This window comes from Lissotriton helveticus, chromosome 1_1 (assembly GCF_964261635.1).
Source record: "Lissotriton helveticus chromosome 1_1, aLisHel1.1, whole genome shotgun sequence".
NCBI classification, from domain to species: Eukaryota; Metazoa; Chordata; class Amphibia; order Caudata; family Salamandridae; genus Lissotriton; species Lissotriton helveticus.
The window spans coordinates 1,907,627,988-1,907,655,733 of record NC_136057.1 but is presented as its reverse complement, the minus strand read 5'-3'; the positions used below and the strand labels follow the sequence as shown (position 1 = coordinate 1,907,655,733).

The window sequence follows — 27,746 nt, the reverse complement described above, 5'->3', positions numbered from 1 at the left end:
ACAATATGAACACTGATTGGGGCCTACAGGGACACGTGGTTGAGTATACTCGACTCTTTGCGAGTTCCTCTGATACTGTTGAGGCTGCTGATAATTATTCTGATAGTTATTCTGAGCACCACTATTCTGACCACCACGTGGCGGATATGCTTGTTGTAACAAAACCTTTGTTTTCAACTCTTTAGTTTTCTTTTCTGCTCTATCTTTCTCATCTTTGTCTCAATTTTCGTAGTATTGTGCAGTAGCCAATATCTGTGCTGAAGAGGAAACTGCCCAAGAACTCTCTGAATCTTTCAACTTCTTACACAACTCTGGAAGCAGATTGTGCACAAATTTATCGACGAACAATCGCTGACCACCTTCTGTGCTCATATCTTGACCACTGTGGTCGACAAACGTTTCTTCAAACCTGGTGAAGAAATCTGAGACCGTTTCATCTTTCTTCTGCTTACATGCAGACAATTTATCCCAGTTTACACGCATCGCAGGCATTATCGTTTTCATATAATCAATGATCCTACCAGGGAGATCTGCTACTAAAGGCTCAGGTTTAGCACCACCAATTTGTAGGGCATCTGCAGCAGCAATATTAGCCCATGAGTCAGCCAACTCCTGATCATGATCTGCAAGGCGAATCTTTCCCCATAAAGGCTGTGGAACAACGTTCCCAAACAACATGTCTATATCGGCTAAATTCATGATGCATGACCCAGCAGTCTGTGACAACTCTTTGTAATACCCTGCAGGATTCTTACGGGGATCAGGTTACGCTTGTTTAAGGGCCAAAACGTCAGCTCGCTTCCATGGAACATGTACCCACACACGCTGAAAGTGTGGCAGAATAGGTGGGTTAGCATTTGCGTCACCCTCTCTCCATTGTGGGGGAACTCTCTCATGGGGTATTGTCTTCCCTTCTTTTTAACAGAAGAATCAGACTCAAACAACGACCTAGAAACACCTTCAGTCCTAAGCGACAACAACGTCGCAACTGCTTTCCTAACATCTGAACCCACAATTGCGCCTTTTGAAAACTCAAACCGTACATGGCTCAACTCGGGCAGATTAGAGTCCAAATCATTTTCCTCTAAATCTTCACATAGAAAAACACACATTTTCTCAAAAACGTATCTCTGCGTTGATGCTTCCCACTGATGGAAGACATCCATAACAGAATTTAGATCATATATTGTCGGGTCAGTCACCCATCTATGTGCCAAATGATTTAACGTTTCTTTCTCCCTACAATTAGGCTGTTGACTACGCAACTGTTTAGGCTCAGAGACAGGAGCCGGACTTGCCGCTCCAAAGAAAGGATATAAAATACTAGTAACAGTACTAGCCACTCTCTGACGAACAGAAGGAGAAGTCGATGAAAAGACAAGAGGGAAAGCAGAGTGAGACGAGGCAGATGCAGAGGTAGTGTCAGGAGGAGTACCAGGAGTGGTAGTCGATATAGTAGTCAAAGTTGTAGGAAGTATAGGAAGAGCAGATGTCAAAGTCGGTGGCCCTTGAGGAGGCTGCACCGGAGGAGCGGGAGGCAACTGAAGAACAGCTGGTGGGTGCTGTGGAGGAGCAGGAGGCAATGCAATCACAGGTTGCGCAACTAAAGGTTGCGGAGGTGCCGTAGCATTCTGCGCATAGGGGGGTGGCAAACTTAACAAATGCGCCATTAACGGATCTTTTTCAAGCTCTTTTGCTGCATCTTGCTGAAACAGGCGGTACATCTGACACCACTCTAAGATGGCCGCCCCGCTTTTTCTCCCTGCCACTAGTCCTCCCTCGATTTCCCCAACTATGCTTCAAGTATCCTCCCCGCCCATATCCCAGCAGCGATCACCGCCAGAACCCAATCGTCCTGCCACCGAGCAAGGCAACTTAAAGTAAGTCATCCCTGATTCCTAACCCGGTTCTCCAGCGCACTCACGCCTGTTATCATTTTCCTATCTTATGGTCCATTTTTCTCCTCGCTAGAAACTCACTCGCCGGAGCATCGCGCTGCCGTGCAAGTCACCGTCGAAACCCGCTTTTATAAGTAAGTCCCACGAGGTAAACCGACCATTTGGTTCTATATGCGTGACTTCGACCAAACTAAATGTTTCCCCTTCTTCCTTCACCCCCCAGCCATCCTTTACGTCTATTGCGCATTGCGCCCGATTCTGCCAGTAAAATGTGAGTACTTGTAACATTCAAATTTCGAACCCTACTGCTCATTATTCCCTCCACGGCAATTTAATACTTATCCTCTCTCTCTCCAGCTCGCATAGAATCAATCCCATTAAGAGCCCAATAAACAGACCATCACCGCCCCTTCATCATTGGACTCACGCGTTTTCTCCACTGAGGTAAACGGTGTTAGATTAAACCTTCCCTCCCTCCCCTCCCCTCCCTTCTCTATGAACTTACCTCTCTGCACCGATTTGTGTCACCGCGCCAAATAAATCCTGGTTTTAAAACACATCCAAAACTTGTCACGTATCTTAAATGCCGCATGTTATGCAAGCACTTATGAAACCTTGTCTTATTATTTCGTGTAGACGCCATCAGTCACTATAGCAATTCGAAGTCACCTTTTCGTTTTTACAGTACCTCACACTGTCTTATTAATGATTTTGTGTCGTGTCGTGTAGACGCTATTAATCACTATAGCTATTCAATGTCACCTTTCGTTTTTACAGTGCCACAATCTGTGTTACTCACTCGTAGAAACGGAATAACAACTGAACTCATGCCTAGCTTCTATGTATTCTAACAATAAATATTTATTTATTCCTTTTATTTTCCCCATCTAATTCATGTTGTTCGGTTATATGTTAGAGGCTTTGATACTTTAAATATGTTCTCAAGACAAACATGATTTATTCTTTGTCCTGATGATGATGCATGTATTTTAAATTGCATCGAAACGTCGTCGACCTGAAAGCACCATATGTTTCCTACAAAGTCACTATAATGTCTTTTACAATGGTTGCCAAAATGAATTCAAGTCTGCAATACTGAATAATAGTACAGACCGCCTTGTGCGTCCTTGCATAAGTTCCTTTTACTTGTTTTGTCTTGCTTTCTGTGGGTCACAGGTTGTGCCCACTTGTATTTAAATGTTCACCACATGTTCCAGATCAAAATATTCAAGTGAAATAAATTTCCTGTCCGGCTGGACAAAGGACATACAAACTATTTAGTATATGTCTATCTTTTCTCTGATCCTAAATTACTAGGGTCCTCTGTTCTGTGAAATATAGTACACAAAATGGAAGCCAAGAGTTCAGGACGAAAATGACGATTTCGAGGTGAAATCGTTACTCGAATATGACGAAAATGCTTGTACATAGTGTACTAGCCATTCTCGGTCTTTTGATATAAAAATCGTCATGCTACGACGAAGTTTTATTCACGAGTCCAGAATTTTCAGAACTACACCCATTAAAAGAGAGCATAATATGATTTGGAAAGCAAGACATAAGTATAACGCCAGCCACACTGTGCAATTCTGCGCAATTCCTGTGCAGTTGGCCACCCTTGACAATGAGGCATTCAGCTGACCATTCAGTTACTCTTCTGTTCCCAGGTAAGCAGCCTCCTAGTGAAACTAAAATGAAAACGTACTCAATTAAAACATAGTGATTGTTTACTCATAATTCAGTACTAAAGTTCGATCACAAAGTGCCAGGGGGTTGGAATATCCAAATCTTCCTAACTCACAATGCAGCTGAAGTATTGGCAGCACCACCACTTGTATTAGAATCAACTGAGAAGCTTCATACTGGCAATACCCACCATGAGAACACTGCCACTGCTGCTTCTGGACATGCCTGCCACATGGAGTGAAGACTCTATATACCTTCACCCCTGCTCAACCACTGAACCATCCAACCGAACAATTCGCATAACTTGGGGTCTTTATTTGGTTTTAGGATTATATTGATGGTGGCCTTGTTCGAGGAATGTGGGAGATCTCGTCCTTTTACAAAGGCCACATTCAATCCTTCAGTTAAGCAGGGAAATAAATCGTCTTTCAGAGCCTTATATTTCTCATTTGGAAGGCTATCAGGGCCAGCTGACTTCCCTCTCTCTAATGTCCTGATGCCCTTGGAGATTTATTCAGTTCTAATCTTAGAACTCAGTTCTTCCTTTGAAGCTGCTTATAAAATCTGAGTAGCTATCTACCCAAGGTAGCTCCTGAGAGTCCTGATCTGTTCTTCCGTTACCTCTAGATCATCCGTGTACAGTGGTTGGAAGAAGTGTGTAAAGGCTTGTTCTAACTCCGAGTCCTCTGTACATATTTTACCTAAGTCTTTGTTTCGAATGGCCTTGATAATATTTCTAGTATGTTCTACCAGCCAGTAACTTCCTGCACCCCACACCGTACTCATAGTGGGGCAATTTACTAGCCTCTCATTTCTTTTTAATTTTGCCTCCAAATAGTTAACTAGGCAAAGCTTGACACTCTGTATCTGTTTGTTTATCAGAGCCTGGTCTTGATTATTATTACTGTTGTCTACCTCTCTCAAGAGCCTCAGTATGGTGGATTCAAGACTACTTATCATATTCCTTGTCTCCTTACCCTGTGCTGCGGCTAAACAAATTAGTCTACCTCTTATAAAGGATTTGTATGTGTTCCAGACCATATGCAGGGTGGCCAAAGTTCTGTTTAGATGAAAAACACTTGTTTCTTTTTCTAATTTATCTATGTTTTTAAAAAAGAAATTGGTTTACAGTCCATCTCCTAGGGGCTGGTGTTTGGTCTTACATACGTTCTAGAGTAACAGCTGACAAATGTTCGGCTGCATGTTCCACACTCGTAATATCTCTACTTATTTTAGTGTTTACAAGAAAGAAATCAGTTCTGGAGAGATGTCTATATTTTTTTATTATAAAAGGTAAACCTTTGTACATTACTAATCTCTCTAGATATTGACAAGACCTAAATCCTCCATTATTTGTTTTACTAGGGCTCTCATTTTGGGTGAGTTAGTTGTGGCTCTAGTAGTGGGTTTGTCTAGGACGGGATCCATTAGTACATTAAAGTCCTCTCCTAATATTACCTCCAAAAGCTGATGATATTGTGCTTGGAGAGGAACGGGGTCATCAGTATTCGGCCCATAATACCCGGCAGAAATGTACCAGTTACCATGCATTTTCGTTGTACTATAACCTATCCCCCGCTCACTCCCCCCCCCAACAGATTCACAATACATTCTCTGAGGGTGGCCCTAATAGACTTTTTAAAAAGGACGGCCATACCCTTGACACAGCATGACTGATTTGTGTATATGTTATGTTCTACACATGTTTGTCTTTTCAGGATATCCTCCCATTCTTCTTTTAATGTTTGTGCCTCTGGTATAATTATAACTTCACTGTCTGAGACTCTCAAGTATTCCAAAATGTTTCTTCTTCTACCATTAACCCTGAGGCCATTAACATTCCATGTTAAGACCTTTAAAGGTCTAGTCCTTGATGGCTCTTTAATAAATTTACTTTTTAGGAGGAGGCTGGATTATATATATGGAACTATAACAAAAGGGGGGAGAGAGAGAGAGAAGTGGATCCAGTCTCCCTAGGCATCATGAATAAACAAAATGGAATCCACTAGGAGGGTGGCAGTGGTCCCTAATAGAATGGGGAGCACACAGTGTTGTTTAAATGCCCCTCACACACCAACAGGCCCCTTGGTGTCATGCTTCATCATTGGGGCCTTCGCACCCCTCTACGGGATGCGGCGTGCTACGACAAACGACTACGTAGGAGCACTTGATAGTGAGCTATGTGAGGGTGTGTATTGAGTGATGTGAGTGAGGTGAGGTGAAAAAAGTGAATAAAAAATACATGGCACTAAGGAAAAAAAAAATTTATTCCGTCCTTGGCTGGTATTGGTAAAAAGTGCAAAGACTGGTTGAAAAAATACGTACTAGGGTATATCAACCAACAACAGTGTCAACATGTTTCGGAGCACAAGGCTCCTTCTTCAGGACGAGGATATGCACTATTATCCTCACCTTACTCACATGAAATGTGAAAGTGTTCAAAAAGACTATTTAATAAAAAATACAATGTGTAATATACCTATCAATGTTTTAAGAGAAGGTATGCTCGTTGCGCCCAATTGGCGTTTTGAAAAAAATCTGTAAAAGAAAGACATAATAAATATACTAGTCGGATGTCCAGGAACATAATAAACATGCTAGTCGGATGTCCGGGAACATGAGGAAAAAGTATTTCTTTTTTAATAAAGGTGAGTCTACAGAACTCAACTGTGGTTCTGGTACCCTGTGAGAAAAAGACACTATACGGGGTACACACAGCCCTAGACACACACGCATACATACATGCAATCTCCCTGATATAAATGGGAAAAAAGAATGGTTAGCGATGGTGCAGGCTTACTTAAGTTCAAAACTCGGAAAGGCCTCATGAGCCTATGCGTAGTATTGGGGGTATCACTCCTCGTTGCCCAGTTAACAACCTAGAAGATAGTAAATAGCTGTATTATGGGAGATGAAGTAGAGATTAAATAAAACCAGGTTACTGATATGTGAGAGGCATCCTCAGTCTAAACTCGCCCTACTCACGGTGACAGCAAAGAACGATCGCCTGCCTTCCCCTCAACGCTGCTCCGGTGAAGTGAGCTGTTAAGGCAAAGGCTCGCTTTTTATACTCAATGGTGTAGTTAATTGGTTGGAGTAAATTGGATAATTAGTAGCGGAAAGGAGCCCATATAAGGTAAAAATACCCGTTTTATTTCCGGTAATGCCTGTGATTCTTGGAGCTGCGCTCGGCATATTCGCGCTGGCTCGGCGGCAGTGTATCACGGGACGCGCATGCGCAGACTTAGTTTAGTGATTAGAGAGCTGCGCATGCGTCAAGCCCGAACGGCCAGCGCATGCGCAACCGAGTGATACTACAGAACCGAGTGCTGCTGATCTTAGTGGTTATATTGCATATCTCACTCAATCGTTGATCATATTACGTTCCATATGGAAGGAAAAAATAGAGGCGAATTAAATCCAAGAGGGATTTTTGGGGAGTGTGGCATATTCTGGTGGCCCAATTGAGGTAGTCAAGTGGACCATACATTTTACAATCAATGAGGGGAGGTGTTCATAACGCAAGGGTACAATAGGCCTCAATATATGTCATCAATAAACATAAGCGATCGTCACACCATTAGAACCATGAATACTCTGGTAGATAGCAATAAGATGCAATGTTGGATGTTCTTTCATCACTCATCATACCAGTCACACAGTATCAAAAAGTTAGCGTAATTGGCTCCAGGGAATGGAATCGTTAAGCCCTGTGTTGTCGGTGCCCAGACGGAACACCCAGCGCTGCTCCTTCTCCAACAGACCTGTGTCTGAGGGAAGTTGTTCGATCACTGTCCATTGTAATTCATTGACACAGTGTTGAAGTTCCAGGAAATGCGCTGACATTTTTGTGGTCGCCTTTTTACATCTAATGTTGCTCTTATGCTCATTAATCCTGACTTTGACTTGCCTCGTGGTCATTCCCACATACTCCTTGCCGCAGGGACGAGCTGGGAACAACGGACGTTCACAAACTGTAATAGCAAAAATGTGGTCTATTTGATCACATGTCCCTGCGGCAAGGAGTATGTGGGAATGACCACGAGGCAAGTCAAAGTCAGGATTAATGAGCATAAGAGCAACATTAGATGTAAAAAGGCGACCACAAAAATGTCAGCTCATTTCCTGGAACTTCAACACTGTGTCAATGAATTACAATGGACAGTGATCGAACAACTTCCCTCAGACACAGGTCTGTTGGAGAAGGAGCAGCGCTGGGTGTTCCGTCTGGGCACCGACAACACAGGGCTTAACGATTCCATTCCCTGGAGCCAATTACGCTAACTTTTTGATACTGTGTGACTGGTATGATGAGTGATGAAAGAACATCCAACATTGCATCTTATTGCTATCTACCAGAGTATTCATGGTTCTAATGGTGTGACGATCGCTTATGTTTATTGATGACATATATTGAGGCCTATTGTACCCTTGCGTTATGAACACCTCCCCTCATTGATTGTAAAATGTATGGTCCACTTGACTACCTCAATTGGGCCACCAGAATATGCCACACTCCCCAAAAATCCCTCTTGGATTTAATTCGCCTCTATTTTTTCCTTCCATATGGAACGTAATATGATCAACGATTGAGTGAGATATGCAATATAACCACTAAGATCAGCAGCACTCGGTTCTGTAGTATCACTCGGTTGCGCATGCGCTGGCCGTTCGGGCTTGACGCATGCGCAGCTCTCTAATCACTAAACTAAGTCTGCGCATGCGCGTCCCGTGATACACTGCCGCCGAGCCAGCGCGACTATGCCGAGCGCAGCTCCAAGAATCACAGGCATTACCGGAAATAAAACGGGTATTTTTACCTTATATGGGCTCCTTTCCGCTACTAATTATCCAATTTACTCCAACTAATTAACTACATCATTGAGTATAAAAAGCGAGCCTTTGCCTTAACAGCTCACTTCACCGGAGCAGCGTTGAGGGGAAGGCAGGCGATCGTTCTTTGCTGTCACCGTGAGTAGGGCGAGTTTAGACTGAGGATGCCTCTCACATATCAGTAACCTGGTTTTATTTAATCTCTACTTCATCTCCCATAATACAGCTATTTACTATCTTCTAGGTTGTTAACTGGGCAACGAAGAGTGATACCCCCAATACTACGCATAGGCTCATGAGTAGGCCTGGGCGAAGCACTACGCTCCGCTCGCGGAGTTTGCGAAGTTTTTGCAACTTCGCACTACGCGAGCGGCACGTAGCACAGTGCGAACATGCGTAGTGCAGCGTAGCCTAGTGCAGAGGTCATTTTATGCTTGTTCGCGGTCCTGAATGTCATGTTCGCGACCGCGAGCAAGCATAATGACATCCCGGCGAGATTCTCAACGCGAGGAGGTCAGGTTTCTCATTGTGAGTGGTTGCGCATGCTCGCGACCGCTCTCAATGAGAAACTACCTGTTCGCGTTGAGAAAGCTGCCGCTCGAGTAATAATCTCCTCGAGCAGCAGAAAACTACAGCTCGCACAGTGCAAGATGCCGTTTTCAATGCTTGCACAGTGCCGGATGCTTGTCCGCACTGTGCAATCATTGAAAATGCATCTTGCACAGTGCGAACATGCTACTACGCAGCTCGCGTAGTGCTACGTGAAGTTCGCGTAGTGCGAAGTGCACTTTGCGTAGCTTCGCGTAGCGCTACTTCGCGAACTACGCCCACCCTTACTCATGAGGCCTTTCCGAGTTTTGAACTTAAGTAAGCCTGCACCATCGCTAACCATTCTTTTTTCCCATTTATATCAGGGAGATTGCATGTATGTATGCGTGTGTGTCTAGGGCTGTGTGTCCCCCGTATAGTGTCTTTTTCTCACAGGGTACCAGAACCACAGTTGAGTTCTGTAGACATACCTTTATTAAAAAAGAAATACTTTTTCCTCATGTTCCCGGACATCCGACTAGCATGTTTATTATGTTCCTGGACATCCGACTAGTATATTTATTATGTCTTTCTTTTACAGATTTTTTTCAAAACGCCAATTGGGCGCAACGAGCATACCTTCTCTTAAAACATTGATAGGTATATTACACATTGTATTTTTTATTAAATAGTCTTTTTGAACACTTTCACATTTCATGTGAGTAAGGTGAGGATAATAGTGCATATCCTCGTCCTGAAGAAGGAGCCTTGTGCTCCGAAACATGTTGACACTGTTGTTGGTTGATATACCCTAGTACGTATTTTTTCAACCAGTCTTTGCACTTTTTACCAATACCAGCCAAGGACGGAATAACATTTTTTTTTCCTTAGTGCCAGGTATTTTTTATTCACTTTTTTCACCTCACCTCACTCACATCACTCAATACACACCCTCACATAGCTCACTATCAAGTGCTCCTACGTAGTCGTTTGTCGTAGCACGCCGCATCCCGTAGAGGGGTGCGAAGGCCCCAATGATGAAGCATGACACCAAGGGGCCTGTTGGTGTGTGAGGGGCATTTAAACAACACTGTGTGCTCCCCATTCTATTAGGGACCACTGCCACCCTCCTAGTGGATTATATATATGTCATGTTAAAATAATTTCTTAGGTGCTCGAATACCTGAGGGTGTCTTGGTGCTGACTCAACTGAAACCCAAACACTTCCAGGTCTAAAACCCTTAATGAGTTAAGAGAAAAAATTTAAGTGCTTTTCTAAAGAGGAGTAGTTTCTCAATGACCTTATGGTGAGAAGATAGACTATTCCAGACTTTGAAAGCACTATTAGCATAGCTTCTACCTCCCCCTAAGGATAGTTTGAATCTTGGGATAGAGATTTTTCTTGCAGTGGAAGATCTTAAAGACCTCTGGTGGGTGTACAACTTGAATTTCTTCTTTAGGTAGTCTGGCATGATATGCGTAATCATTTAAAAGTAATGCAAATGCTTTAAATATGACTCTTTTTCTGACCCTCCAAAAACCATTGAATACTTCTTCAAAAAGCTACCCATTTAAACTCTCTTTCGTCTTCTGTGATGTTAATTTATTTCTGGTGTGCTTTCATTTGTTCCACTAGCATTCCCACTTTCTTAGGGTCCCTTTATAGTATGCATTGTATTCCATATGATTATCAGTGTAGCAGGTAAGCACATCTAGGCTGTGGCTCCTAATGATCAGAGTTCCTGAATATACTTTCCTAGCTCCCATTGTCTATCTTATGTGGTTCTGGAAATGTATGACCTGATTCGAAAGGTCCACTCTCCTTTTGTATAGCCCCGCCTTGGGGGCTTCTGTCAGCATTTTCTCTTTAAGAAGGTGTGCTTTGAAATTAATCTGAATATTTCTTTGACTCTTCCTAGCCGTCCCTTTTGAGAAAGAATCTCTGTGGATCTGCAGTATATCTTCTTCCAGAGTGACTACATCAATGCCAGGAATAAATTCTTTCTGTAAGTTAACCATAAAACCTTTGATATTATCACCCTCTAATCCCTTTGGTATGTTCAGTACTCTGATATTATTCCTTCTCACATTGAGTCTGACTCGCTTTTCGATTTGATTCAAAATTATTGTAATTGTATTTCACCTTTTTTGATTTTCATTTTCCTTCTTCTTTAATCACTTTCACATTTCTTGCCACCCTTTGCTATGCTGCACGCTTTATACGGGGCAATGTATATACTTTTGTGTTGATTTACAAATTGAAGTTTTGAATTTCATATTCTTGGTTGAAATTGATACAATAGATTAAAATATTGTACCTGTGTTTGGAAATGGATGCTGTTGCCTTATTCATGTGTTTTTCATTGATGGAGTGGAGCTGATCAATAGGTACATGCTCCGAATTTGAGAATCTTGATTGATCAATTCTTTTCACTCCACAAGCAGCCTAGGTCTGCTTCTGTAGTCTTCCACTGTAGGTAAAGGCCTACAAAAGGGTGATAGAAGCAAGAGAAAATGCCCTCAGACTAAAAGCCTAGGAACCTTTTTCCAAGATTTTCCGATTCCAAGGCTTGTTGGTCGCCAGTCCGGTAACCGACCACTGCACTCGGTGCTGCACCTGGAGTGAACTCCAGTGTTTGACAGACATTTGCAACCACCCAGTTGTTGTGATTTTGCATCTTGTTCCTTGCAGCACTGGGTAATTGATAAAAAGCAGTTCTCCAGCAGCTACCGTTAAGCACCAGGGAAGACAGGACAACTCTGCACACGTGTTTCATGGGCCAGGTAAAATTCAACTGACTGCAGTGGCATAGTCCTGGGACCCATATCACTTCAACCCTCCTTGGGTTCCATGCAACTCGACATGCAGATGACCGATTGTCACTACCACTTTTTCCCATTGACCGCAATGCAAAAGTTCTGCAGTATTAAATTGCTGTGATTTAGGTTTTCTTCTAAAATCCATTCCTCCGGTTCCATGAATCTGATCACATTCATTTTGGTGTCTAAATTAAGAGAAAATACACTTTATTTTTATAAATTGTTGTTGGATTTCTATTGAGTCGTGTCAATCACTTATCGTCCATGTTGGTACTCTAAAATGCTTAACACATGTCCCTCTATTAACACTGAACTACTCTGTGCCACACTTCCAGAACTGAGCTAAGGATTTATTATTGTGAATCCAAGGACCATCTTTGTGGTCTGTGAGAGTTTTTACATGGTGAAGCCTAACAAGCATCACCACATAATACTCCCCTTTCCTACACAAAGCCTTACAGAGTTCCATGCCACTTGTGCAATTACTGCACCAACTTACAATGTTCCTACTGGAAAATTGAATACATCACTTTGGCGATACTAACTACACAGCACCATTTTAGGGATGAGCACACATACTTTGGCATTGGATGTCAGTGTCACCTTACGCAGAGTCTTAAAACCAAAAGAAATAGTGTCCAGAAAAAGGCAAAAAAACTACACTGATCACAAATAAAAGGTGACTTTACTACAGAGTTCTTTGTGGACATTGCTTCAGATTCTCTGGGGAAAACAGAAGAATACTTCCTTCAGGAGTGGTATGAGTGTAGGCCTTACAGAAAAGTCAAGCTAACTATAACTTTGAAAGTTACACATTATACTTTGAATGTGATACAAGCTAGTGAACAAACAAAAAAAGACGTAGGAGATAGAAAAATAGAAATGGATGGGTGACTATAGTTACATTATTCCAGAGATAAGCCTGGTTTTCATTGCCTGCTCCTATTTAAATTCTGTGCACTAAATGCACTGTTATGTCTTATAACCCTAAACAATATAAAATACAGAGTATAGTTGTATATAGTTCTCCTGCAAAGAAAGACTAAAGCAATATCACATAACGAATATTTGATTACTGAACATGACATTATTGAAGTCCTGGAAAAAGTAATATTCTACCATTAGTTTTCAATATAAAATGAGATATGCACATTGTCAAAGAGTATATTCTATGTCCAATAAATACAAGACTAATACATTCTACCTTTTCAGCCACCTGTTCAAGGCACCTGATATAGGCCATCATCCCCAGAAGGAACCACCTGTCCTCACCTTGAGCCGTATGTGCTGCAAGAGGCCAAAGTGTTCTGCGTACAGCTTGAGATACTCATGGAACTTGGAGTTGTGCATGTAGTTAGGGAAGTCCTCAGGTATCAGGAAGTCACTGTAGCACATCATCTCCTTGGAACCGTTTGTCACAAGTGACTTGTAGATGCTGCTCATTCCTTCTTCCACTTCCTCCTGTGTCAACCAGAAGAAGAAAGAGAATGTTTCTTAGCCCATCAGCAGGATGGCATACTGAGCACATACACACTTTCCCTTGAATTATTTTGCTGGACCTTGAACCGTGAATGTTTGGACCAGGCACAGTACCACATGTTCTAATGTACTGTGCAGAAATATATTAGTATGAAATCGTAATTGCTAGCTCTTTATTCCCTAGAAGACCACTGCAACACCGTGACATCATTAACAACCCCTGCTGAGCTCTCTTTATTGTTACAGCTTTCACACAACACAGCATACCTCTGCCTAATACTACATTGACACCCATATACAATGTTATATTCTGTGTGTAGCTAAAGCATCACCCACCGCTTTTCATTTGTCCTTCCTACAAACCCTCCAACTTTGCCAAACGAATATTTCCAGTTCCAGAAATTTTCATCTTCCTCAACTTCCTCATCTTCTTCATCATTTTGTCCATAATCTTTAACTACACTGTGGCTTTCACTTTCCCCTTCGTTTTATGTTCCCTTCTACCTCTTAACCCTTATCCCCTCTTCAGCCTTTCCTCATTCTATGGGTCAAATCCTTCCTTAACCTTACTGAGTCTTCCTTAATTCTAGTTCCTCTCTATATTGTCTTCCTCTTGGTTGTGCAAAAACCCTCTTTAAACCAACATTACAGCTTTAAACTCTCATGGCAGAATTATAGCTATAGGAAAAGTAAATACACTTAAGGGCTTATTCACAAGCCCATTGCGCCGCCGATTCGTCACTTTTTTTGATTCACCGGAGGTGCAGAGTGCAGACCCATATCTATGAGGCCCCGCAAAGCCACTTCACTTGTCTTTTCCTTGACTCGTAGATATGGAGTAAGGCAAAGTGGTGCAAGACGCTCCATTGCCTTACTCTGCATCAAAGAGGCGTTCCATGGGCATTACGGTGGGAATTCCCATGCAACACCTATGGATTTTAATGCATTCCCAGATTTACAAGGATTTTTATTTATTTATTTTATTTATTTTGTGTATTTATAGAGCGCAGAGACCTGTCACCCAAAGGGCATCCTGGCGCTTGATCAAGAAACAGTACACTTTAGCCGCTCAGACCGTTTTTGGAAATAAGTGTGTTTTTAGCGCTTTCCTAAATGGAAGATAATCCTTGTGACTCCTCAAGGAGAGTGGCAGGGAGTTCCAAAGTTTGGCCGCTGCAACGCTGAAGGAGCGGCCACCCATCCTCACTCTATGAAACCTCGGAACCACAAGAAGATGCGCCGACAAAGAGCGGAGGGGCCTCGAAGCAAGATACCACGCAAACATGTTTTGCAGAGGAATAGGGCCCTGTCGGTGTACAGCTTTAAACACCAAGCAAGCAGCTTTGTACTGTACCCGCAGATCTACCGGGAGCCAATGTAGATCTCGTAGGGCAAGAGTGGAGGAGCTGGACCTAGGGCGGGAGAGAGCCAGCTTAGCGGCCATGTTCTGCACCCGCTGTAACTTCCCCGTCAGATATTTTGGGGCCTCCAGAAGCAGCCCGTTACAGTAGTCGAGACGACTTAGTATGGTCCCACGAACTACTTCCGGCCTGGCTTGAGCGGGGAGAAGGGGAAGAACTTTGCGTAACATGCGCAGCAGCATCATACACGTAGCAGTAGTTTTATTGACGTGTATGTCAAGCTGTAAGTTAGGGCCAAAGATCATCCCCAGGTTACGGGCTGATTCCGCCGCCACCACTGGCTTGAGGAAGGTACTAGGCCAAAAGTTCTCTGGAGGTGCCCGTGGAATCCGGTCGGTGGAACAATGGAGCACCTCCGTCTTGGAGCTATTAAATTGTAGGAAGTTAGCTCGTAACCAGTCCGCTGTAGCTGCCATGCAGCGATGGAAAGTATCCAGCGAAACCGCATTGTTCCCTTCCAGAGAAAAGACCAGCTGGGTGTCATCGGCATAATTAAATGCCGAGACACCAAAAGATTTTATTAGCTGGACTAGAGGGCGAAGGTACAGGTTGAACAGTATAGGGCTGATGGCCGAGCCCTGTGGAACCCCCTGTCCTACCCTCCTTGGCACAGAGCTAAATGGCGGGAGTGAAACCAACTGTTGCCTGCCACCAAGATAGGATATCAGCCAGTCTCTAGCCCCCTCAGTGACCCCGCACTCCTCCAGTCTCCTGACAAGGGTCCGATGGCAGACCGTGTCGAACGCGGCCGACATGTCGAGAAACACTAAAAAGGCTGCCCGGCCACTGTCGACACGCGAACGAAGGTTGTCCAACACGGTCACCAGCGCGGACTCCGTCCCGTGTCCGGGGCGGAAGCCAAACTGGGCCTCATCGAACCAGCCGATGTTCTCCAGGAAACCTGAGAGTGAGCGGGTCACCCATTTTTCCAGAATCTTAATCGGAAAAGGGAGCAAGGAGATAGGCCTATAATTGGAAAGACAGGCCGGGTCCAAGGTTGGCTTTTTTAGCAGAGGTGACACTACTGCTAGCTTCCAGCACTCTGGCACCGATGCCGACTCCAAAGATTGGAGACAGATCGAGAACAAAGGCAAGAAAAGTTCTGCATGGAAAGCCTTCCAAAATTTGGGGGGCAGCGGGTCAAGCGGGGACCCCGAGGACACCATATGTGCCACATTACAGAATTCCTCAAAGGAGGGAGAAGGGAAAAACCTTAGTTGGGGTCGACTGGAGGGGGTATCCGGAGCTCCCAACCAGAGGTCCGGGGCATTCGGCTGGGGTCGACTGGGAGGGCTGCCCGGAGCTCCCAGACCAAGGTCAACAACACCCGTCTGGGGTCGACTGGGCAGGCTCACCGGAGCTCCCACACCAGAGGCTCCCAATATACGAGCAGAGCCGGTCGTCTTGGGTCGACTGGATGAGCTGCCCGAAGCTCCCAGACCAAGGTCAGCAACACCCGTCTGGGGTCGACTGGGCAGGTCAACCGGAGCTCCCGTACCAGGCGCTCTTGAAAGAAGGGCAGGAACAGTCGACCGGGGTTGACTGGATGACTCGGTCGGAGCTCCCAAGCCAGTGCTGAGAGCAGTTGGCTGGGGTCGACTGAACGAGCCAACCGGAGCTCCCGGGCCGACAACAGCAGGTAAGGGGTGCGTTAGACCCTCTAGGATCTTAGCAGTCTTCTCCTCGAAGGCAATCGCCAACGAGTCACAAAGAGCCTGCGACGCACGAACCGTGTTAGCCGCACATGCAGGGTGGGACAGGTCCCTGACAAATTTGAACAAGGCTTGGGATTTATTGGGCGCCTGAGTCAGGGAAGCTTCTAAGAAAGCCGCCTTGGCCCGCTTAATCTGTACCTTGTAGCCTCTCAGTGCGAGCCTAAACGAAGCTTTTGCCGAGGTGGAGTACTCCCTCCTCCACACTCTCTCTGCACGTTTACAGCTCAATTTCAATTGTCGTAACTCCTCCGTGTACCAGGGAAAAGCCCGGTTCGCTCTCCCTCTAGATCTACGGAGGGGCACCACCTTATCAAGCGTGTCAGTAATGGACCGGCACAAGGAGGAATAACTTTCTTCCACCGAATTACTCAGGCAAAAATTAGCAGGTATTAGGGAGGGCATAGGAGATGAGCTGAGCAATCGGGACCAGGGTCTACCCAATTTCGAGAGTCCTACCCCGGCGGCTTCAGAGGAGAAGTCCCCTAAACATAGGGAGAAAGCCACAAGCGCATGATCGGTCCAGCATTGGACTAAGATGTCATTAATCACTGCCGATTGAACGTCAGCGAAAATCAAGTCCAAGACATGACCACCCCTATGAGTCGCCGAGCAAACCAGTTGCTGCAGTTGGATATCAACAAGAGCTTGGCAGAGAGACGAAAACGCTTCGTCTGATGGACCCCCCTGCCATAAGTTGAAGTCGCCCAAGACTAACAACTTCGAGTGGGTATTTGATAGGTCGTACACTAGATCAAGAAACTCTGATAGAGAGGGAGCCGAGCCCGGCGGCCGATAACACAGCACACCCGAGATCAGTGTTCTCTCCAGATTTCTAATGGAGAACCCCATCAATTCAAACCCCGATACCTCGCTAATTTTGAGCTGGAAAAGACCCAGCTTTTCGCGATAAATGATACCAATTCCACCACCACGGTTCTTCGGCCGAGGGGTGTGGATGATTTTAAAGCCTGGGGGACAAGCCAAACCCAGTTCAACTAGGCAGTCCTCCCGAGTCCACGTTTCGGTTAAAAACAGCACGTCCAGCCCTGAGGAGTCGATCAGGAAGGCAATCTCAGTATGGTGCTTGCAAAGCGATCGAACGTTGAGCAGCCCACACGACAGAGATTGGGGCGGAGATAGATCAGTGGCCCTCTGTGTCAGGGGAGCCTGGGACGGTCTTAGTTCCAACAAATCCATCCGGGAATGGACCAAGCGAGATAAGTGCAGATAACCAGAGGTAGCGGCCCTAGGCGCGCCCGTTGCGCGAACGGGCGCAAACGGGCTTACCTCTGGCGCACCTCCGGCGCGCCTACGACGCGCCCGCTGCGCGTGACCCCTGCGAGCTTGGTCTTCCATCCTAATGAGGTATTCAACCGAGCGGAAGTCCGCCTCCGGCGTCCCTTGCCCTCAGCAAGATGGCGCCCGGAGTGCTCCTCGCCTTCACCCCAACCCAAGATGGCGGTCGGACCCGCTAGCCTAACTGTATCCCGCCAAGTGCGGGTGAGAATACCATTTAAATGCGGGTGAGCCTGAGCTGACAATGCGCCCCTAAACGGTAAGGAATAGCAGCACGGTCAGTGGAGCCCTTTAGTGGCTCTGTAGCGTAATGCCAGCAGCGCTAATAATATTAAAAGCAACACAGTTAAAAAATCCACAGCAGTTACAAGCGCGCTGGTGCAAGATCTAACCTGCGCAGCGGTCTGGCAGCCTTAATAAGCTTACCAAAAAAACCTAGCAATGTGTCAAAAGTCTACACCTCCCCAAGAAGGCATAACAAGGATAAATAATTATATTTCTCCCCATTCTGCAGCACACAAAGGTGTTGAAAAACGCCTCCATTGATTGTTTTTGTGTAGGAAGGTGTCCCTTCCTGCACAAAAACAATTGTTCATACAATGCAGACACCCTTGCACCAAGGTGCAAGGGTGCCTGCATTAGCACAATGCAGTCAAAATGGCACCAGAGCAGGGGGAAAGGACATAAATTAGCCGTATATCATAAATATGACGCATTACGGTCCTTTCCTTTTGACGCAGGCCAGCCCAGCAAAGTGACTTACTGCACTGCCCTGCATCAAAAACCTGTCAATGAGGCCCTTACTTCTTAATAATTGATTACGTTTACTTTGTCTGATGGTAGACCAGGTTGTCTGCATCCCTAATGCCTTAACCTCTTGCCCTCTTTTTATGTCAATGTTTTCTGATTTTCAGAGTTGTCACCTGGTAGGGGGAAGGGCAGAGTCTTCATTAAGACTGGGCCTGTTTAGGAATTTTAGTTCCAGTCTAAGTACTACTGTAGTTTGTCTTTGGTTAATTTTTGCCTTCCTGCTGGAAAATGTAGATCTCTTAAAGGGAGCTTTGGATTTCTATTTTTGCTTTGGTTTGCTATGTACCTGTATGGAGGTGGCTCAATGGTCATACATATTTTTTTGGATCGTGGCTGCATCTTGTAACTTTATTCTACTACACCAAGTGGGAAACTCTGAGTGAGGTTAGGATAATGAAGATAGTCAGTGTCTCCACAAGAAAATGAAATATTATGGCTACATGAAATATTATGGCTATCTCCTGTAACTGCCTTGAAAGCATACATTTAGAGTACTCTCATTTGCACAACTCAGTACTTTCTAAGATATTCAAGAACAAATTGATGAATATCTAGGACTCAGATTTTTATGGACCGCTCACCTGCTAATTCAGTGTGTGTGCTGAGGCCTAGATCTGGGCTTTGACAATGAAGTCCATAGGCTGGTTCTGAGGCCTGAAAGGGTGGACAAAGTGGATGCTTTAGTTAACATGCGTGGCACCTATGGACCCACTTGTATAATCTTCCGCTTGTATTAGACTTGTATGAGACAAAACATACGCATTTGTACAATGAAGTTCACCGTGTTTTTACCTTCATGAACTCAATAAAACGTCCGAACAAAAATTGACTAAAAATGGATTACGATGATTTTTTATCATCCAAAGGGTGGTTGCATCTTGTGTCTGATACACGTTTGATATCAGCAATATGTTAAGACTTGTATGAGACACCCAGAACCTTACAATGACATTCCATGTGCATGTTGAGTGTGTGTCTTGTAAAGCCCTGCTAAAGTAGTTAAAACCAAGAACCCTAAGCGGGATATTCAGTCTATTATGAGGTATGCTGATATGCAAACTGACTGTAGTGAGAGCATGCAGTTCTTGAAGGGCTGCTACCGAAAAATGGATGAGCTACTGCAAATCAAGTTGGCCCCTTTAAGTCACTGCCTCGATGCCATTGAATCCAAGCTTGCCTTTTTGCTTTTGGCATCACCAAGCTTTCCATTCCACCTTGCTCACAAAATCTTTGGTCAGGCAGGTTGGTTGGATTGGTCAAGGGCCTGTATAATCCAGGGGTGACTGAGTTATCATTAATTTCAGGTCCCCATAGCTGCTGCAGAGGCTTTTGTTTGGGGACTTGTGTAAAGACCTAAGGAGGAGCTCTATCCCTGGGGCACCTCACCTTTTCTTTTATAGGCCCGCTTATCCTTGCCCCCCCTCATTCCTTGCTGATACCCTCACTCAATGTGGATGGCTTTAAACCCTTGCCAAGTTCATTTACAGGGTCTTTATCTATAAGGCAGGGGATGTCAACACCCACATCCGGGGAACATTTGAGAGTGAGTTCCAGGTCCGAGTCGCAAACCGATTTGAGGCTCTGTCGGACATTGACTGACCCCTAGTAAGGTTTGCACCACCCAGGCCTGGAGGGCCCAACATAGGATCTTCCGCCCCGGAAAGAGCAGGCTGTGGGGCACTTGGTGGTGGCAGACCCCCAAAACACTTATGAGATGGAATGTGGCAGGTCTTAAGGAAAAGGTATCTAACCCTGACTGGCTTAATGTTATTATTGATTGTGACGTTATTGCCTTTCAGGAGACTTGGGCAACCCACCCCCTACATGGGAAGGTTTTGCCAGTTTATTCCAGTCCCACCTCGCCCTCCATGCATGGGAGAGCCAGTGGCGAGCTTTCAGTGTGGTTTAAGATGAATTTCAATCTAAAAGTGGCAATGATGGACTCTGGTAGCGTCAACTTTCAAGTTTTGCATATTAAGAATACGTTAAGTACTTTTCGATTGAATCTGTTCAATTTTTATAATGACTTCTCTAAGTCTACCTGTGTTTGTTTAAAAAAATGTTTTGTTTTTTAAGCAATCTAACTGCCCCCTTGGATAAAGCTGCAGCTCCACCAAAATATATTGTCCATGGTGGTTTTAATGCAAAGTTTATTTTGTATCCAGAGGAACTACAAATTGAGAGTTTTGCAAATTGGGAGGCCCTCGCTGAAAAGAGGGGGTTTAGGCTGGGACAATATCTAGCAGAGCTCGATTTTGTGGATTTGGTCACTTATTTTAGAGGAGACAACCATATCCTACCCTTTTATTGAGGTGTTAGCTGGGCCTCTGCTTTGACTATATCTTTGTTACCAGAGATTTTCTCCCATGGTTTTCAAGGTATACAGATATAGAGACACAGTGAGTGGGCCATAATGCTTTGATAGCAGAGGGAGGGTTTTTTGTCCATATGGGTACCTCCCTGGCAGATTTCCCAACACTCTAAAGAAGGCTTAAGATTGTTTTGGTTTCTTAAAGAACCTTAGATCACCCTAACATCTTAGCGGCTGCATTTGTATTGTTGTTCTTAGGTTGTCTAGTGGAAGAGAGTGGTAAAGTACTTTACTCAGTACAACTCCCTAAGTATAGGCACGAGGAACCATTCAATGAAGTCAATAAGACCGATTCCGAAATGCCCATGGTGGTTTGATGGACCCTGTTCTGAGACCAATCGCCGTTTACGAAAAGCCCTTGTTTCAACCCCCAGGGATTCACAGGCAATTGCAGAAGCAAAGAGAAGTTAAAAGCTAACTATTAGGGATAGGAAACCTTTTTAGATAGCAAAGATTGGGAACAACTTGAGCAACTTGAGTAAATGTAGCAAAGTATTTTGGAGCACAGTTAATAACTTCAAAAGGAGAGGTGCTCCTACCAACCCTTTATTATCCTGTTGCATAATTGGGTAATCCATTTTAGCACTATGTATCAGATAGAGGATGATAAGAGATTATCGAATTTATTAAGTTCAGACTTTGTAACTCAGCCCCCTTTTTCAACTGTCAATAAGTGAGGTTGTGGAAGCAATGAACCTAAGTTTGAGTAGGAAATCTCCAGGCCCTGACGGGGTTCCGATGAACCTTATAAAATGTAACAGTGAACTCTGGGGTCCCTTGCTCACAAATGTATTTATTATCTATTTTAGTTCTAAAATTCTGGGGTCCTGGGCGCTGTCTATTAACGCCCCTATCTAGGGGGGACCTGAAAATGCTGATTTGCTATCGCTCTATAGTTCTTATAGACAGGACAGCAAAGATTTTGGCAGAGTTCTTTTCAAACGTTTAAGAAGTTGGTCTAGCCAGAATAATATGTTATTCCCCTTTCAATATGGTTTTCGTCCTAGGCTGGGTATGGTGGAGCAATGCCTTAACTTACATCTAATTTTGGCAAATGCACGATAGCTAGATGAGGCCCACTGTACCTAGGTTTCATGGAACTGACCACCACTTTCAATCTGTCAAAAGGACCAAGCTCTGGTTATTGTTATTGGATCTGGGCATTGAAGAGGCAGTTGTAAATTTTCTTTACATCTTGCACGAACATTTATCAGCTAAGCTGCTGGAGAGACTTCCAACATTTTCAACTTAGCCTGCGGTTGTCCGGTAGGGGTGCATATTGGCTCCCCTTCTTTTTATCCTATATGTTAACCACTTATGTCCTTTTTTGGGAGATATCACACTTGATGTACCAAATATTGCAAATAGGTTAATGCTGGCATTCTTATATGCTGATGATACTGTCTTGATGGTGAGAACTCCAAGAGCCCTGTGAAGCTTAGTGAAAGCCTTTGATTTGTTTATGGGTTGTTTCAATTTATCAAATAATCGTGGAAAATCCCACATTATTGTGTGTGGGCCTAGGAAGAAAATTATCTTCGGGTCACTTTTAACTCAGGTGATTCATGGCAGCCCCAGCACATTATTTCAAGTATCCAGCTAAGTAGGGAAGCCAGGGCCATCCTAAATCTCACACACTCAAATTTTAAGGGCTCAATGTACTGTTCATAAAAAATTATAACCATCAATGTACTCCAGCGCTCATGTACGGGACAGGGATCTAGGGATACCAAATCCAGTGGCCCTACAGATAGAAGAAAACAATATCTGTAGGTGACTTTTGAACCTCCCACCATTGGGTACATGTTTTATCTTACATTCTGAAATGAACTTGCCATACATTTCTGACACAGTGAGGCTTGGCCAGCTGCTCTTGTGGGTTAGCATATGGACAAACAATAAGGTCAGTATTACCATGGAAGTATTATTAGATTGCCTTGAACTTGATATATGTTTTTCTATTCCCTGGCACAGATCTTTCATTGACATAGGATTACCCATCAATTTCCAAGAACCACTCACTTTAACCGAATCAGATAAATTGTTAGTGAAGAATAGCTTTAGGGAGTACAGTCAAAATCAGCGTCTGGACCGGGAGTGTACTAAAATATCTGTGAAGATTTATTTTATTAACTTGGCATCTCAAGCTCTTACACCTTATCTTTCTTTGGATCTGACAAAATGGGAAAAATCGCTCCATTTCTTTTTTAGAGATGGCACAGTGTGCAGATTGGTATGTTTTTTAGGGGTAGGTTCATGAATGGAGATCCAGTTTATCTGTCTATCCTTGTGATGGGACTTCTTCTCAGTCCTTGCAGCATTTTCTGTTTTCTTCAAAATATCATAAAACTTAAGTTATTCAATTACTAAAATCTTTTCATAGGGTTCTAGCATTATGAAATGTAGTGATGCTTTATTGTAAGTACAGGTCCTAGGGACTCGAGACTACGTTCTAGGGGTAAGTTGTTCTCTTAAATCTGAATTAAGTTGTGGAAGATCAATGGAGGGTTGAATAAATGGTGAGAGAAGGCGTGTCCAGTGAAGGGCTGAATTGTGAGCCGGACCTTTGTTTAGAACGTTTTGGCTATTTTCAAAGATGTTGCACTTTTGAAGATGATCATTTACACTGTAGGAATTTTGATTTCAATTATTTATTATCTCACTGAATAACTGTTTGTATGAACTTTTATGTCTCTTTTATGGTTTCTTGAAAATTGTATAAAGATTTGTTGACTTGACTTGTAAAGCCTATACCAGGACTCCATGTTGTTATGCATGTAAGATTGTAAGTAGTAAAGAATATATTCTCAATATTGAATCAATTGAACCAATCAGGAAAGCCCACTACCTTATTCCTTTCTCACTCTCCTATTTTCCATAACATCAACTAGGGGAATCATTGAAAAAGCCAAACTGTGGGTTAAAAAAACACTTTCCTTGCGACCACTCCTAATGTCAACAACACTAAAGAAAATAACAGAAAAGTTTATTTGATGGCAAAGGGAAAAAATAAAAATTAATCAATCCACCAAAAAACATGACTAATACTGAGAGCCTCATTACGATGTGTCTCGGAAAGCCTCCCAACGCATTTCGGAGGCTTTCCAAGCCTGATTGTGGTTACAAAACCAACAGCCTCATTACAATGGAGGCTGTCGGTTTTGAAACTGGCAAGACATCTGAAGCCCGTCTGCCAGTCGGAACTGGCATGTAATCCACATGGACGGCGTTTTATGCCGTTCAGACTATGATGTTGGTTTCCGGCAGGGTTTCCATGCTGGGCTTTCCGACATGAAAACTCTGTTGCTGAGCGACTTTGGAGGCTCCCTTCAGACAGTGGCCTCCAGTTGGGGTTTGAGGGGGCACCTATGGTACTCCCCTGTTCATCCCTGAATCGTACGTTGTGCAAATTGGAGGAAGGATAATCTATTCTTATCATTTATTAACCTGTTTTTGGCACCGTTTGCCACTTTAAACATTCTTCTTTTGAAAGAATGATTATATATAAATATATAAATTATATATTTCTGAGATGGTTCCTATCTTATCAGGAGAATCTCTCAGCAAATAAAAATATCTAACTTTATCCATCTCCCTTCTTATCTTTCATATGAAGTTTCCTGTTGAGATCTTATTTAGGTGGGTACTGCTAGACCAACTTATAGATTCTTCAGAGTTGAGGGTTCTGTTGTCATCGTACTGTCCTGGCAGCCCAGTAGCTGTGGCAGTTGCACTGCCTGTTGAAGAGGGGCACCACGTTTTAAAGAGCTGTATGTGAATTAAACATGTGTGGACAAGCAAAGAAGTTTCAGGATGTAATTACGACCTATTCTGACGATAATCTTACAGCCAAGTGGGTGTCACGCTCTTAAAACGTGGTTAAGGACCTACATGTCCAGGAAGCCCTCTGATAAGTGCTTATGTGTGCTGACATTGTGGGACAAACTACTATTGGTGAAGCTGACCACTGTAGTGTGTATTCATGCTTGGTGAGCACTGCTTATTGTTCGTTACAATTTCCGGGGAAGTACTTAGGCCACCGCGTGTGTGACTGTGCCGAGCACAGAGTTTTTGAGGAGCATTCTATCAGGCCCAACTACTGATGGTTGTAGGCTGTGTGACCGTACACGCTTTGATTTTAAGGCCCCATAAACACATACTAAAGGGGTGCTACAACCACTGGAGGTATAATTGTGCTTACCTTGGTGCTGTGTGAGCACAACATGAATGAGGAGTGAAGAGCTGAGTTGAAGAAGGCAGCAATGCTGTGACACACCCATTGTGGGAGGAGCCTCCGATCTTAAAAGGACTTCACTGGCATTTGTGTTAAGAAAGTGCACACGTGTCTACAGCTTTCAAAGGAGTAGATTTAAAAGTGAAGTGCTAAACAGCAGTCAAGTTGCTTGACGCAAAAGCCACTGTTTTTTCTGTGGAACCCACCTTTTGGGACAATAAAGCTGTCAAGTGTTTAGAAGAATCATGCAATAGAATTTGGTGATTTCCATGCTCTAGATCCGATTTTGAAAACTACTTTCCACCTTGTAACAATAAGACAGTTCATTTATATTTGGTAATGGAAAAGTATCAGAAACAATGTTCTGGTTAAGGATTCTTAAGTCAACACAAAAGCCCAATTTGCCATCAGCCTTCTCAGGGATAACCATTGGTGAAATCCAAGCTGATGTTTCTACAGATTCTATAACTCTGTTGCCCAAAATTTCATCCAACGTTTTCCTCACCTCATATCTCACCATTATCTGCACTCTTCTAACCTTATGCTGAACTGGTATAGCCCTGGGTTTTACTTTTATTTTATGTACATACCCCTTCAAGTGCCCTACCTGCCCCCATGAACACCTCCTTGGTACCCTCCAATATATCTTGCACTTTCAACTCATCTACTACCATTACCTGTACAGCAGCATGAGGATCAATCCTAATATGGAGATCATACTGATGATACCAACTTGAAATGGGTGGGCCTGACTCAGCTATATAATTTTTGTTTTTTACTAGCCTATTTTTTAAGCGAATGTCCGTATACATGTACCCCACAATATTTATCTGTTCTCCTTGATACCCTGCAAGATTTATATCTTTCAGCAACAATCTTACATTAGGCCACTCCTTCTGGAACAAACTTTGGGGTCATATAGTATATAATAACACTGAATCCACCTTCAAATCAACTTTCTTGTTCCTGGTGAGGAATTCTGCCTTGGGCCTATTCCTTCGCTGGTCTTCTACATTTGATTCTCCAGCATACAATATCTCTTCATCACCAACCTCAACCTCCTTAGATGACTCAACCGATAAAACTCTACTGGGCCTCAATGTATAATCCCCCTAGATAACTCATCTGACAACATGCTAATTTGCCTTTATAGACTTCCCTACACATCCTGGCATAATGACCTTTACAGCCACGCCTTCTACACTCCTTCCAATAGCCCAACCATTTTTTGAGTCTGTGACATGATAGTTACTGCCACATCTGCTACACATCCTGTTCCCTGATTTGTTTGTAATATTTATATTTCCAGAAAAATACTTACCACCCTTTGAATGCGCCTTGGTCATCACCCTACTTCATCATCCAGTCTGTCCACCACTAGTGTTTCTCCTTCATACTTGGTATTAATCTTAAAATCCATACGATCCATCTCCTTCATGCAGATTTCTCCACTATTTCCGCAATTTCCATTGCATCCAACAGTGTTGGATCTTTCATAGCCCACAACCGGAACTGTGTTTTCCTGCTTCTACACTAGATAATCAATTGACCACGTATCATCTCTTCGGCCTTCACTCCAAATGTACACTTGAGTGATAGTTCATGTAGTCTAGTATGAATTCGTCCATGGATTCTCCAACTCTCCGAGGTTAAGTGTAAAACCTAAACCTTTTCATCACTACATTTAATCAATCAATCAATCAATCATGGCATTTATAGAGCGCACAACTTACCCATGAGGGTCTCAAGGTGCTGGGGGTGGGGGATGCTGCTACTGGTCGAAAAGCCAGGTCTTGAGGAGTCTTTGGAAGGTCAGCAGGTCAGCAGGTCTGCCATAGGTGGACGGGGAGGGTGTTCCAGGTCTTGGCGGCGAGGTGGGAGAACGATCTGCTGCTGGAGGTTGCTCTTTGAATGCGGGGGACTGTGGCGAGGGCAAGGTTGGCGGAGCGGAGCTGGCGGGTGGGGGTGTAGAAGGTGTAGAAGGTGAGTCCTCTGTTGAGGTGCGCTGGTCCGGTGTTGTGGAGTGCCTTGTGAACGTGGTCGAGGAGCTTGAAGGTTATCCTCTTGTTGATGGGGAACCAGTGCAGATCTCTCAGGTGTAGAGTGATGTGGCTGCGGCAAGGGATGTCAAGAATCAGGCGTGCACAGGCGTTCCTGGATGCGTTGCAGTAATTTCAGGAGTTTGACCTGGGCTCCTGCATAGAGGGTGTCTCCATAGTCTGACTGCTGCTGACGAGGGCCTGTGTGACCGTTCTTCTCGTTTCGATGGGGATCCACTTGTAGATCTTGGAAAGCATGTGGAGGGTGTTGAAGCAGGAGGAAGAGACGGTGTTGACCTGCTTAATCATGGAGAGAGTGGAGTCGAGGATGACCCCTAGGTTGCGTGCGTGGTCTGTGGGTGTTGGAGCTGTTCCCAGTGCGGTCTCTTTTCCAAATCTTATCTCCAATCTTTTCTGGGCCTCTTCGAATACATCCACTATAGGCTCGTCTCAATCATCCATTGCCATAGGAAGGTACAAGTTTTCTTAGATTGTAAGAGTGTGGATGAGGTAGGGTGGTCAAATGTACAAGAGAAGGGGCAATTGCTAGTGTGGAGGATGCTGTCCAGTGGAGTCCAGGCGCAGTTGGAAAATCTGAGTGGCTGCTGGCCATGGA

General features: G+C 44.0%; 1 protein-coding gene across 1 annotated transcript in view; it reads right to left on the bottom strand.

Annotated features, from left to right (window-relative positions):
- LOC144754771 (flavin-containing monooxygenase 1-like) overlaps nucleotides 1-27,746 on the bottom strand; it is a 531,164-nt gene that overhangs the window by 381,166 nt on the left and 122,252 nt on the right. Inside the window, exon 2 of the mRNA XM_078642974.1 lies at nucleotides 13,038-13,226. Coding sequence (XP_078499100.1) covers nucleotides 13,038-13,226 — 189 coding nt within the window. The remainder of the gene's footprint in view (nucleotides 1-13,037; nucleotides 13,227-27,746) is intronic.